This window comes from Thamnophis elegans, chromosome 1, assembly GCF_009769535.1.
Source record: "Thamnophis elegans isolate rThaEle1 chromosome 1, rThaEle1.pri, whole genome shotgun sequence".
Taxonomy (NCBI): Eukaryota; Metazoa; Chordata; class Lepidosauria; order Squamata; family Colubridae; genus Thamnophis; species Thamnophis elegans.
Genome location: NC_045541.1, coordinates 97,277,146 through 97,292,264, shown reverse-complemented (window position 1 = coordinate 97,292,264; position 15,119 = coordinate 97,277,146). Strand labels below are relative to the sequence as shown.

The 15,119-nt window shown below is 38.2% G+C and overlaps 1 protein-coding gene across 1 annotated transcript in view; it reads left to right on the top strand.

Moving 5' to 3' along the window:
* Positions 1-15,119, top strand: part of NELL1 (neural EGFL like 1) — a 532,597-nt gene that overhangs the window by 193,337 nt on the left and 324,141 nt on the right. Inside the window, exons 8-9 of the mRNA XM_032212957.1 lie at positions 3,060-3,194; positions 5,218-5,320. Of these exons, the coding sequence (XP_032068848.1) occupies positions 3,060-3,194; positions 5,218-5,320 (238 nt within the window). The remainder of the gene's footprint in view (positions 1-3,059; positions 3,195-5,217; positions 5,321-15,119) is intronic.

Sequence of the window (15,119 nt, the reverse complement as noted above, 5' to 3'; positions counted from 1 at the left end):
CGCAGGTGCTATATGCGCCATGTACATGCGCAGAAGCACAGAAGCCTTAAAAGACAGGTAAGGTGCTTGGGCAGGCAGGTGGGCCCTCCAGAGCACCGTACCGGAACGGTAGCTGGTGCTTCGGGCTGGCTCCAGTGCGCCCGTACCAGGGCATACTGCCTGCAACCCACCACTGGCACGCGCACGCACACACATTCAGCGGCAGGCTGCGGGCTGGATATGTTATGCACTGGCCACACCCACTCCAGCTCCATGAATGGGAAAAAAGTTCACAAAATGTTACATGATGGCAATGTGACACTGTGAGTTTAACAACCGTACAATAGGGCAGTGTTTTTCAACCTTTTTTGTGCAAAGGCACACTTTTTTCATGAAAAAAATCACGAGGCACACCACCATTAGAAAATGTTAAAAAAATTTAACTCTGTGCCTATATTGACTATATATAAAGTAATTCTCCCACGGCACACCTTACACTATGTCATGGCACACTAGTGTGCCACGGCACAGTGGTTGAAAAACACTGCAATAGGGCCAGCCACGACCCCTACCTGACCCCAGGGGGATCTAAAAGGTATAAAACCCACCAACTCTCAACTTCATTTTGGTCAGCTGCCCCAGAACTGCACACTGTTTGTGTGTGTTGGTTCTGTTCACCAATACGCAGAATCTTTCTTTCCAGTCAGCCTCCATTTTATTCCTGGCTTGGAACAGGAACTGGGTTTTTCTTCTAACAATACACACTCACCAATACATGTGTGTGTAACATTATTTTTAACTTAAAAAAAATAATGTCATCACTAACTGTATAACACCAAATAATTCAGCTGTTAATAATTACAAAGCCTGTTTTGAATGGGTCAGTTTCTACATATATTGATACTGCTAAAACAGATACATGTGCTTTACATTAATGGCAATACACACAGTTCTGCAATTCCTTCAAATAATTTGGAATTGGGAGCTCATATAAAGCACATTTTTTGATTTTTTTTATAAAACTTTTTCCAGGGTTTTGTGGCTGCATTAAATCTGCTCCTAATTCCCAAAGAAGTATTTTCTCCTACTGCATGTTCAAGCTTTCTTTTAAGAGAAAATTTCTACAGCTTGTCAGTGAAACTGGCTTCCAGCAATTTGTATTAACAAGCAGCAAAGGAAGCAACATTTTCTTCTCTTCGAGGCAGGCAAGAGAAACAAGAGAAATTAGGAGCAATTGATTTCACCAGGGCCTGCAATAGCAGGTTTTCTTGAGAGTGCTCAGAATAGGGCTTTGTGTGAGTGATCAGGTGCTAGATATAAGTGTCTACTTCCAGACACCTGTATCTTTGTAATTGCCAGCCCACTGTTCCTAATCCCACTGATATTTGTTTGTGCAATTCTGAAATGATCAGAAATCATACTCCCTTGCTTCTCACCCAATAATTTATTTTGATTATCTGTCAGAAATTTGCCCTATGGGCAGGGACGTGCAGTCAGGGGAGGCAGGGGAGGCAGAGCCTCACCCCTGTCATCATGAAAAGAAAAGAAAATGTAAAAGGAAAAAGGCAAGAGCTGAGGTAGGCTGAGCTAGTTGCTGCCAGAGTCACCGTGTGGATGACTCTGCTTAACTGTTTAAAAAAGCCTCTAAAAAACGCCCTCTACAGGAGGCAGGAGAACCCCTCCTCTTGGCAGGCAAGAACAGAGTTGAAATCCTCTCTGAAACAGCTGTAAAAGGTACCTGTGGGTCAGAGGGAGGGGGAGGAATTCAAACTTCATCCTCCTGGTGCAACTTTGTGTGTGTGTGTGTGTGTATGTATGTATGTATGTGTGTGGTGTGTGTGTGTGTGAGAGAGAGAGAGGGGAGGGGAGGGAGCATATTGAGACAGTTCTTTACTTTATGCACTATGTAACACTCTAATACTATGCCTTTGGGTTTTCTGAAATTTTAATTATCCAATCATAAGCAAAAACAATGTAGAATGAATTTCCACTTCTACTTACACCTGCCAGCCAAAATGCTGCTAGTGGTATTGCTAACATGGGCTGAGGAGGAAACCTAAATTTTCTGAATCCTGGTGCAATTTTGTATATGTGTGTGTGTGTGTGTGTGTGTGTGTGTGTGTGTGTGTTTGAGAGAGAGGGGAGGGAGGGAGAGAGGGAGCTGAGCATGCCTGGCTGTGGAATTCTGGGGGTTGAATTCCACAAGTCTAAAAAAATTGCTGCCTCATCAGCCATAAAACTCACCGCACATCACTGCCTATGGATATGGCAAACTACTTATATAGTAGGCTATGGACTTATTTGGTATCTAGGGAAACTATTCAAGCAGAATCCTTAGTATTTTCAATTGAAAGAGCTCAAGAATCAGATTTGGATATAAGACTATGCAGAACACTCTGGATTAAAGGGGATGTTGGAAATGAGAGCTGAGTAGGGAAAGATATCAGGGTGGGTTCCAGCAGGAAGTACTGCTGTGCATGTGTGCACATGTATGCACCATGTGTGCGCACGCACAGTGCAATAAAAATTGTTCTGCGCATGCACAGAAGCAAAAAACAAGATGGCCGCCCCCATGGGGCTGTCCCAAGAACCGGTTTGGGGGTATGGGAGGCCTGGATTACTGCTAGTTCCAGCGACCCAGGCTGCGAAACCACTACCGGTTTGGCTGAACCGGTGCGAACCAGTAAGAACCCACCACTGAAAGAGATTCAATTTGTCATCAAATGTGAGATGCCTTCTGTGACAAACTATGATTTTTCAAAATATATTTTCATATCCGTTGAATATCTGGAAGCTCTTGCTTTTTATGGCTTTCTTAATAAATAAACAAGTAACATTTAAAGAAATTGATTGAATAATTATGTTTTGCTTGTGTTATATAGTGATAATCACCTTATATGAGACATTTATATGGGTTGTTCTGTTCCAGCCTCAATCATAATTAGTGCTTGGTTTGTATTATTTCGATTGTAAATTTACCTCTTAGCTAGTTGCTATTGCCTGCCTCCTTCTCGTAGAATTTCTTACTTCAGCGGTTTGCATGAGTTCCAGAAATTAAATCAAGTAACTTTCTTTTATAGCTAAATTATGCAGAAATGAGACTTAGCCAGTTGGAAAACTGTCACTGTGAGAAGACTTGCCAAGTAAATGGAGTCATCTACCGAGACAAAGACTCATGGGTAGAAGATGATCACTGCAGAAATTGCACATGTAAAGTAAGACACTTCTAACTTATCTATAAGGATAAAACAATTTATTGCAACTTGATATTGGTTCATGGGTAGATCATATAAATTTGGTAGTAACCGTCACAAAAATAAATATGTGTATGGTAGGTTAACGAATCTTATGAAATGCTTGCATTACTTCACTTCACACTATTCAAAGTTATATTTCTATGGGAAATAGGGTGATTGGCTCCACCTGATGGAAGTAGGTGATGAAAAAAATTAAACATAAATTTCTATATGCATAGCAGAGGTGGGTTCCTATCAGTTCGCACCAGTTCAGTAGAACCGGTTCGTCAAATCTACCGAACCGGTTAGAAGAGGTTCCACCAGTGGACCCGGAAAGCAGGCCACACCTACAGAAGAGGTTCCAAAAATGTTTGAAACCCACCACTGACATACACACACACACACACACACACACACACACACACACACACACACTAACACAGAGAGAGAAAGAGAAAGAAAGGAAGAAATAAATAAAAAAGAAATAAAAAGTGAGAGAGAGAGATGAAAGAAAAAAAAGGAAAAAGGGACAGAGAGACAAAAGGAAGGAAAGAGAGAGAGAGAGAGAGAAAGAGAGGGAGGGAGAGAACACATGGCCGGCAAGCCACTCCCACCAGGTCACATGGCCAGCAAGCCACTCCCAAAAAGGAAGCCACACCCACAGAGTAGGTTCGAAATTTTTTTGAAACCCACCACTGATGCATAGTAATGAAAGATTGCTGTAAAGGATTAAAAAATACATATAATTTAAACTTACAAGAAGTTATATAGAGCAAAATTAAAATAAAAAAAAATGTATTGTAGATCCAGACATTACAACATCTCATCCAATTTAGTGTTGCTATAACCACATTTTATGTCATTCAGTGATGTCAATTTTTTGCTCTGATGTATTAAGGAGCCTCTTCTTATTAAAACTTTTGCTAGCCTCATGATAACAGAATTTTGGGTTGCATTAAATGCAACTTGGTACCAATTTACAATTTTGCACTAAATGGAATATCATATCACAGGTAATCTTCCACTTATGAAGCTTAACAACCACTCAAAGTTACAATGGACCTCAGAGCTACTTATAATCCATTTTCAAAGTTAAACCACTTCCCCCCACCCCCCAAAAAAAACCCAGTCAAGTGATCTCAGCTTGGGCACTTAGCAACCAGGTCACTTTTATGGCCATTTGAAGCATCTCATAGACACAGGAAAGTGGTTTGCAAATTTTTTTTTTGCCAGATTCTAGCATTCACTTCCAGGTTCCAGCTATTGAGGAAAATGGATTTGCTTAACTATTGTGGTCAGTGACTGTGGCATTTGCTTAATGACTGCAGTGTTTGCACAGCAAAAAAATATATGAGTCTGGCCATGTATATGTGATGCATTGATTTACAAATGAAATGATTTATAATTGTAATTATGGACTTAGTTATGGTCATAGGTTAAGAACTACCTACGTTAATCTCATACTAATTGTGACCTACCTGTGTAACATAAAGAAGAAGAAAAAGTTTAACATTTAAATTATATTAGAAGGATTTATATACTTCAGTGCAAAATTAAAAGGCATCTTTGAGATAATGTAAAAAAGAAACATTAATATTATGCTTAAGTTGTAAAGTACATGATAGAAATATGTATATTATGTTATTAGTATTTATCATTTTGAATACCAGAGGAACTGAATTAGTATGTAAACCTTGCCTAGTAGAAATTATTTGATAAGTATCAGAAAAATGTCTTGTTTGCTCAAGAAAATAGAAAAGTTTTCATTAAAATGTTGAAGATGATTGACAGAGAATGTGAAAGGTGTTAGTTATGTGTTTAAGAAGATTCTTTTTTTTTTGGTTGCCATACTTAGGCAATTGCTGGATTTGGGGGAAGTGGGATAAAAGAATTTTTTCCCCCAGAAATCTAGTAGTGGTTCACATTGGTAGAGGTTAGATAAGATTCTGCCCACCAAAGAATGACATCTAATGATACTGGGATTTATCTGATCTTGGTTTAGAATGGAGTAGTAGAATGCCGACGAATGGCCTGCCCACTATTGAATTGCTCTTCTGATGGTCTTCCAGTCCATATAACTGGCCAGTGTTGCAAAGTATGCAAATGTAAGTAGAGATCTTGCCTCTTTCTGTTCTAGAATTGTATGCATGCATGTATATATATGTGTTCTGACTCCCCCCTCCGTCCAGTAACGAAAGCCGAGACAAGCTTAACTAGAATGTACTTTTAATCGCAAGAAGCCACAATCTCAGTGGCTGAAAGCCAAGCAAACAAACAGATAAGGACCTTGGCAGCAAGTCCGACAAACCTTGGCAGCAATTCAGACAAACCTTGGCAGCAATCCAGCCTGCTAAGTTAGTTACGTTCTCTTTAGTCAATGCGTTGACTTTTGCAAGAGGGGTGTGTCACAAGCAGTCTTTTTTATAGTCTGGAGAAGAGCCTCATGACCACCAGCTGAGTGCAAATACCTCCTGTAGTTGTGTAATTGTTCTTGACGCCGAGTAGCTCTTCGATGGCGTGCATCGAGGCACAACTCACTGCTGGTTTCTGGATCACCCTCCCTTGTCTCCTCCCCACTGGTCCAAGGCTCAGGCGCCACCTGGTGGCCAACCAGTCTCTCTGCGCCCTGCTCAGAGTTGGAACCCTGTCCAGCGTCCTCCACATCCTCCAGGGCCGACTCATAGGACCCCTCGCTGTCGGAGTCTGGTGGCAGCTCCAACGGCTCCTGCTGGGCCACAACATATACGTATGTGTAAAAATCCCCCCATTTTTATGTACAGTGGTACCTTGGTACTTAACTATTTTGAAACTTATCAAACCCATTTGACATGAACATTTTGTCCTGGTACTCATCATTTGTTTGATACTCAATGCATAACCTTGTGACCACCAAACCACACTTATTGACACCAAATCACACTTGATGACCCCAACCACACTTGTTGGTATCAGTTGCCTTTTGACTCATTGTATTATTCCTTATGGGGGAAAAATGTTTAGTAATCATCATTTTTGTACTCATCATGCATCCTGGAACCAATTAATGATGAATACCAAGGTACCACTCTATCTGGGAAACTAAGGTGGGACTAATTAATATAGGCTAGAAATATTAATTAAGGCGTTCTAATCAGTTCAATTTCTAACCTGATTAATTTAGGCTATAAATATTAATTAAGGCATTTTAGGGGAAATTATTAGATTCTGGTAACACCAAACTGAAAGCAATCTTTGTTCTGCTTTTCTAATCATATATTCGGGTATCTTCTATACTGACTTGCCTGATGGTGGCAAGATGGTATCTTTAAAAGGCCAGCTATTATAGTTAACTGCTTAAGAGAGACCATATTGCAGGGGTGAAATGCTACCGGTTCAGAAAAAAATGCTACCTGTTCACCCGAAATGGTAGTAAAAAAAAATGCTATCAGTTTGGGCTGATAGCATTATTTGAAAGCAGTATTTCTGATGATCAGCTGTGACACACGATTTATATTAGCTAGAATCATTGGATTTCCTGCTTTCTAGCTAATCTAAATCGCATGGCACAATGGATTCCCCCCTCTCGCTGTTCTACTTAACTTTGCAGACTGGAAGGATTCAAAATGTTCCTTTTTTAGTACTGAGTGGGAGCATAGTTTAAATGTGTGCGCAAAGCGTGCGGTAGATAGCAGATTTACTGAACCGGTAGCAGATTTCAGAGGATTTCACCGCTGCTATATTGCATGAGCTTACACGAAAAAGTATATTTTGGTGCATTTGTGTAAAAAACAGAATATCCCAGAGAAAGTTTTGCATGTGGAATGTCCCTGTTTCCTTTCAGAAACTGTAGAAAGTTAAAGACATCAAATTGTAAACAAATACCAAAAATAAACCAAATAGTTGGAGAATAATCTTACATCATATATTTACTATAGATATCCCAAGAATGAAGTAAAGGAGCTTAATCATTCATTTTGCCAAGATCATTATCCAAGATAAACAATAATGCTTACAGAGAATAAAAATATACCATTACTGTTCATAAAAATTTTAAATTCAATTCCAGATATTTCCAGTGGAATCACGTACTCTTGTTCTCTGAAAGTTTGAACTAATGAATTTCAATAAGTCTATAACTCAAGAACCATCATGAGTAGCTAGTTTTAGGAAATATCCGGGTTTGCTGTAATACTAGTCTACAACTTATAGAATTTTAAATAGCCTGCTAATTTTTAAAAAGGTTTCTAAACAATGGTTAAGTATTCTGAACTTAAGGCATATTTTCTCTCCTGCTCTCCTCCTATACAACAATGAAATTACCTTATTTACTCTTTGAGAGAATCTAATAATAGAAGAGTTTGCAAGATAATTTCTACACTCTCAGCAAGTGGCACCAAAGTGCTATCTTCTACATTGATAGATATTATATTTGGATTGTTAATATAGCAGAAAGCATGAAAGGAAAATATGCTTTGTGACTTGTAGTGAAACCTTATAGGAAAATAGAACTCCACTTAATGACTAGTATCACATAGCAAACTAAAAGCATAGCTTGCTTTAGTCATAGTTTATTGAATGAACCAGAACTGAGTGGGTTTACATAATTGTAATTGGTTGTGTATTGGTTCATACAACTCTCTAAATCAAAAGCAAGTTCTTGCCTCACAAATGTTAATTTGTGCACACAGTGCTAGTTATTAACCCTATCCATTGTGATAGTTCTCTATAGATTGATTTCTCTGCAAAAAAAAAAAAAAAAGACTGTTTACAGGGTTTCTTTCTGGTTTGTTCTGAACTCTGGAATATAAACTCTCTTATGAGAAAGCGAAAACACCCACTCCTTTCACACACACACACACCAAGAACCTTGAATCTTGTGTATTTGGGGATGGAGATTTGTGAGACATCTGCAATAAAGACCTTATCTTAACATATAGATACAGGTAGTCCTTGACTTATGACCACAACTGAGCCCAAAAGTTTTGTTGCTAAGCGAGATGTTTGTTAAGTGAATTTCCCCTTCTTTTATGACCTTTCTTGTCACAATTGTTAAGTGAATCATTGCAGTTGTTAAGTTAGTAACAGGGTTGTTAAGTGAATCTGGCTTTCCCATTGACTTTGCTTGTCAGCTAGTGATCACATGACAATGGAACACAGCAACCATTGTAAATATGAGTCAGTTGCCAGGTGTCTGAAATTTGATGATGTGATCATGAGGACTTCAACAGTCATAAGTGTGAAAAATAGTCATAAGTCCCTCTTTTAGTATTGTTGTAACTTTAAATAGTCACTAAATGAACTGTTCTAAGTCAAGGACTACCTGTTTTTATTGCCATCACATTATATACAGGGTGGACTTCAAAAATTTAAGCAACGGGTTCTCTGCCCAGTTGCTGGGTGGGCATGGCCATGGTAGGTGTGACATAGTCAGCTTCCTGCACCATGGCAGGGGGGACATTTTTGCCTTCCCCAGGCTCCTGAGGCTTTCCTTGAGTCTCTGAGAGGGTGAATGCCTCCCCTGGGCTCTGTAGACCCCCCTGGAGCTTCCAGGAGGCTGTTTTCCCTCTCCCTGAGCCTCCACATTGGCCCTGCACTTACCTTGCATCCAAAATGGGTAGTGTGGAGATGCCTCGGAGAGGTGGGCAGGGTGGGCTGGGCGACCCAGGGTTGGGATTTGAAGGTTCTCTGAACTGACCATAATGTTAGCTATTGGTTTACCTGAGTCCAGGAGAACCGGTGCAGGCCATCCCTGATTATATATATACTTCAATAGAATATCTCCTGGTAGTTCTATATACCTTCAGTAGCTAATTATCCTGCATAGGCACAAGTCAAGCAGATTCCCATTGGCTGATGTGATTCTTATTCATCTTGTGTAGCATGGATTTAGGTTTCTCGTTGTTAAACATCTGGCACTGTATTTCTTCTATTTCCTATAATTACGTACAACAATTTGAGTAATTATCAGTTGTATTGCCAAATAGAGGGGAAAACAAAAGAAACAATATTTTGGGCAGTATATTGTGTCTGGATAGTACACAGGACAGTAGTATATATTTGGTAATGTATTTTTAAAAGTTCCAATCGTAAACTGAGGTTGTAAAACAGGTGATAATAAAAATAGAGATTTTTCAGAATATTGCTTTTTGTTGCGAGCATGCTATGATATAAGCCTTAGCAATTGTAGAGAGTATTTAGGGAGCCTTTAGGAATCTGAGAGATAATTAAGGAGAAGATGAACATTTCCTGTAAAATTCCTGGTTTTCTTTTCTCCTCTCTCTCTCTACGCCCATCCCCATCTTCTTCTTATGTACCACATCGGAATGGTTCACCGACAAAAGGACGACCGACAAAAGCGCGCCCGACTAAACTGCGGTGACAAAACTGCGAGTTCTAAACCGCAGCGACGAATGAGCGCTGAATCGTGCCGACAACAGGGCGCCGACAGAAGCGCACTGTAAACCTAACCCTAAGCCTAAACCTAACGCTAACGCTAACGCTAACCCTAACCCTAACCCTAACCCTAAACCTAACCCTAAACCTAACCCTAAACCTAACCCTTACCTTAACTTAAATCGTGCTTCTGTCGACGCGCTGTTGTCGGTGCGTTGATGACGTCACAGTTTTAGCGATGCGCTTTTGTCGGCGCACTTTTGTCGTGCGTGCATTTGTCGGGTCACACATCGGAATTATCCCTATCTTGGAAGATGACATTTGATAAATTGTGAAAGGCAATCCTTATACTACTTCCCCTATTGATTGTGTCTCCTTTCTTTATTATATCTTGACCTCTTTTGCTACTCTGTATTACCAACTCCTGAAGCATTATTTAATTAATAGGCTTTTAAAAACACCCTCCTATTCATTTCTTGCTGAAGGAATTTTCTTTGGATTCTTCTTTATGCTCAGATTACACTAGCTTGTGTCTTTGTTTCTTTTACCCCTTGTGACAGAATTGTCGTCTCACAATTGAGTTGCTATTTGTCTTGTAATGGCCTCTTGATCTATACCAATCATGATTTGGGGCAGACTGGTCAACTGAGAAGTCACTTTCTTTCATTTGTTCTCTAGACATTCTATTGTTTACATTATGATCCTTGGATATCAGAGGCAATGAATGCACTTGATTGGTGTAAATCCTTTTATCTTCTCATTCTTTTGTAGTATTGCATAGTGAAATTTAGTTCCAGCAATATTTTATCGTAAGGATATCTTTTATTTTGTTCTTTATATTCTTCCCATAGATGAGTGGTGTGACAGCCTAGTGGTGAAGATTCTTGCCTCTCACTCAGATAGTTGAGAGTTTAATCTTAGGTAGCAGCAGATGTTTCTCTCCTAGGGCATAAAGAAAAAAATCTGCTGTGAACTCTTGTTTCGTGTCAGAAAGGGCATCCAGCCTGAAAATGCTCAGCTCCACCCAGTTGTTCCAGCTCTACTCTGAATTAAAGGATTATAGGGTTATAAAAGGGACTTTTTTATTCTTCCCATAGATGTCCTGATTCATTATGTTGACCAGTTTGAATAATTATCAGTTGTATTTCCAAATAGAGAGGAAAACAAAAGAAACAATATTTTGGGCAGTAGCAGTATTACTGTTATTCTAATGATATCGACATCTTTGTTTTTCGTGGCTGTTGGTAGAAGGCACAGTAGTAGAAGGCCAATGATAGAAGTTCTCCTACCATTAAGCTGAATTGTCATTTTTAAGTTTGCATGAATTTCCTATTCTTTTTAGAGTCTTCCCTCAAATTTTCTTCAAGAGTCCTGGAGTTCCCAGTTTCAAAAGCCTTGGAGTCTTGACTGAGGACAGCTGAATCTCTGCATATTTAATGATTTTACAATTTGGGTTCCTAATGTTCACATGATGAATATTTCTGGAAATTACTGATGAAAGAATGATTCATGCTTTGGTTGTCTCACATTATTTACAGTCTTCTTTTAGGTGTTCCTTGTTGCTCTTGATCTAAGTCAAGAGAAATGTTCTTTGGGCTGTTCTGAATTGTCCATGTCTGTGTTTCTCAACCTTGAAAGGTATAAGTTGGGTAGACTAAGTTGCTAACTAGGGAATTGGGGGAGTTGAAGTCCGCATAGCTTACAGCTGCTGAGGTTGAGAAACTGTTCTGTTATTTTCAAGTTTTACTATATTGTAAGACTTTCACTGGCTCCTTTTTCAAGCCAATTGACAGTGTTTAAATTTACAGCCCTCCACAGTATTTCTATGGACAAGCTGTTCTTTATATTTATCTGAATAGGGTCTTCTTTGATTCTTGGCTCCAGGATCATGATATCAAGTTCCAGGCGTTTAGAGACCTGGCTTCAGTGCTCTAGTATCAGCTGTCTTCCCCCCATCATCCCTGAGAAAATGTAGTGGCCTTTAAAAAAGTTTTTGGGATGTTTATTTGATGAATGGGATAGTGAAGGATGAGATTGCTATATCCTATTCTTATTTATCTGACAGTTTTAGGTTAATACTTGTTTTCAGTGGCTCAATGGATATACATTAAGTCCTATCCCAGGATGGTGCTTTAAATCTATAGTTATTGTATAGATTGTTTTAGCATTAGCTCATTTGTGCTGTTTGTATATTGTAGTTTTGTCATGTTTAGAGGGTGGCACAAATTAGTATCATGTAGGTGGGGGTCAGATGAGGATTAAGCATGTTTGTTTTTAAAATACACATCTGTTCTTTCTTATAATGGGAGGTAAAACAATGGCAGTGCAGGTTTTGTAAGTGTCTAGGTTTTTTTTTCTTTTTGTTTGCAGGCCTATTGCTTATTTCACAAAGTGAATTCTCACATACATTCACACAATTTAAATTATGCAAACAGAGTAAATGCTGAAGCAACCCCTTTCTCTTTTATGTTAGGGAAGGGTGATTTGACTTGAAGGCAAGAATCACACCTTCAAATTGAATCTTTGAATCAATACATGGTGTCTAATTGAATCAGGTACCTTCAAACTGGCTCAAAGAGATTAGAAGACTGGAGAGAGACTTGGAGAGTTTTAAAGATGATCTCTGCATATAACTGATGTGAGGAGCTGATGAGTTGCATAAAAGGGTTTCTCATACTGACATGAGTTTTATCACCCCTGAAAACTCTGCCTGTTCTTTTTTGCCTATGTCCTATTCTCCTAGTAGAATAGGTTTAGACAGGTTCATTTGAAAAGAAGAAAAAAATGAACGGGACAGAGTCCCTCAGATTAATTCTATCTACTATTTCTTTCTTTTACCTGTTTTCAAGTCCATGCCTTCTTATCGTATGGCCTCCTTTTGTTTCTTTCTGCTGCTTACCTATTTTGAGTGAGTCTTAATTATGAAGTGGTCTAATTACATGGAAGCTCAAATACTTTTGTCACCAAATTAGAAGAGAGGACTCATTGGAAAAGATTGTGATGCTGGGAAAGATTGAAGTCAAATGGAGAAGGGGACAGCAGGGAATGAAATTGTTAGACAGTGTCATCAACACAATGAACATGGGCAAACTCTGTGAGACAATAGAGGACAAGGTACCTGGCCTGCTATGGTCCATAGAGTCACAAAGAGTCGGAAAGGACTTAGCGACTGAACAATAACAACATCAACACTTACGTGAAGATGCTTTTTGATAGACTAATTTGCATAATGCAAACTGCTTCTTTATATCATTGTGTTGCACACAAACCAGACTTCTTTAAAAAAATGAATAAAGGGACAGTAATCCACGGCAACAAATTTATCAGTTCAAAAAAGCAGGCAATCAGCACATTCCGAGACCTACCTTTTAAAGAACTTTTGAAAATGTTTGTTTTTCAATGGGTGTTGGATATTTTTCACATTCGTAAGCACATTTTCTATTTAGCCAAGTGGGAGGTTGCTGTCTTAGCTTTCTTCACATCTATACTCTCTGTTTCAGAAGAAGTTCAGGGAAATGTTTCAGAATGAATTGTACAGAACCCTTGACAGGATCCATTTAAGTATTTGCTGGACTAATCTCCCATTTTTTATTTTATTCTGCTCCTAATATTGTCATGTTTCACCCACTCCTGAAAATATTGTCATGTTTCACCCACTCCTGAAAAAAGAAAGAAATGTAGCTACAAACATATTGATGTTTTTTCCATTAAAGCCTTTGGTAAAATCTTTTATCAGCTCAATTTGAATCTAATCTCTCTGCTCTGAATTCAGATGTTTGAATCAATTTATATTATGTTTGAGACTCAAATTCAAATTACATCTTTGTTGATTTACATGATTCTAATAATGCAGAAAAGTGTGTGTGTGTGTGTATGTATGTTATGTATGTATGGATGGATGTATGGATGTATGTATTACAACAATACAACAATTTGCTGAAAGTATGAACAAAAGCTAGGATCAAATCCTTTCTTTTGCACTTGTAATTTATTAAAAGAGAAGGCTGTAAAATTATTTGAGAAATGAGGTTATTTAATTGCCATTGCTTTGGAAGTGGATGGATATATATATATATATATATATATATATATATATATATATATATATATATATATATATATTTATTTATTTATTTACTTACTGTAACATGTAATGATTGTATGTGAAGAAGCCACCCAGAGCCACCCAGAGTTGCTTCAACAACGAAATGGGCAGCATATACATTTAATAAATAAATATATATAAATATATAAAGGATTGAATGGGGACTTGTAAGACATTGCTATGGGACATTACTTTGTCTCATATTATTAGATTAGGTTAAAGCATGTTTAAGTAAATATGTTTAAACCATTTTTCTTCCTTTGAATTAGTTTTAGAATCATGGAAGGGACCTTGGAGATTTTTAGTTCAACTCTCTGCCCAAGGCATGAGCCCTTATACCATCCTGGACAAATAATGTCCAATCTTTTCTTGAAAACCTTCAATGATGGAGCAGTCACAATACTTCTATTGGTTAATTGCTCTCACTATCAAGAAATTTATTCTTATTTCTAGGTTGGATCTCTCTTTAACAAGCTTCTACCCATTGCTTTCTGTCCTGCACGCAAGTGCTTTGGAGAATAAGTCAACTCCCTTGTCTCTGTGACTGCCCCTCAAATACTTGAAGACAATAATCATGTCACCCCTAATACTTATGTTCATTAGGCTAGAAAAAATTAGTTCCCTTAACTGTTCATTGTATGGTTTAATCTCCAGGCCTCTTATCATCTTTGTTGCTCTTCTCTGCAGTCTTTCTTCTATTGTGCTGACCAGAACTGGATAGGATATTTCAAGTGTAGCCTCACTAGTGCACTTTGGTCATATTTCTTTCATATATTTGTGCCTCGAATATCAACACACTTCCATCAACTTAGAACCTGCAATGGAAAATGTTATTTCCTGGCCTTGCGCAGCACAACTTATAATTTATGTATGTATTTATATATGGTCAAAATAGTCAAGATAATGACCATGATGTTGCAATCATTTTTAAAAATAGGAATAGCTTTGATTATGCCATCACAGTTGCCATTTTGACTTTTTTGACCGCACTAAGCAGACACGCATATAAGATACCAGCATAAAGGAAAACAACCAGTTTAGGTCAATATCTCTGTATAATACTGAAGATCTACATGGAATTTTGGATCTTTTTGAAAGAATAAGAATCAGCAAAAAGAAATCTAGCAATAAAACAAGATGCAGGGTTCAGAAAGGTAGTTAAAGATGTTTCATCTTCTAGATCATAGATATAGATCATGAACTAATTATCTTAGATGTTTATCTCTACAACTGTCTACTAAGCTGGGTTTGCCCAGAGCCTTCTTTAGACATTTCAGCTATATCTTGCATAAGTTTCCCTGAAAAGGTCCTTCTGTTGACAGATACCTGGAATTAGAGGCCTGCATATAAAGCATATAAAACTGTATCTTAAATGGTTACAAATAAATGGTTATTTTTGCAATCAGCAGTCTATAAAATGAAAATTT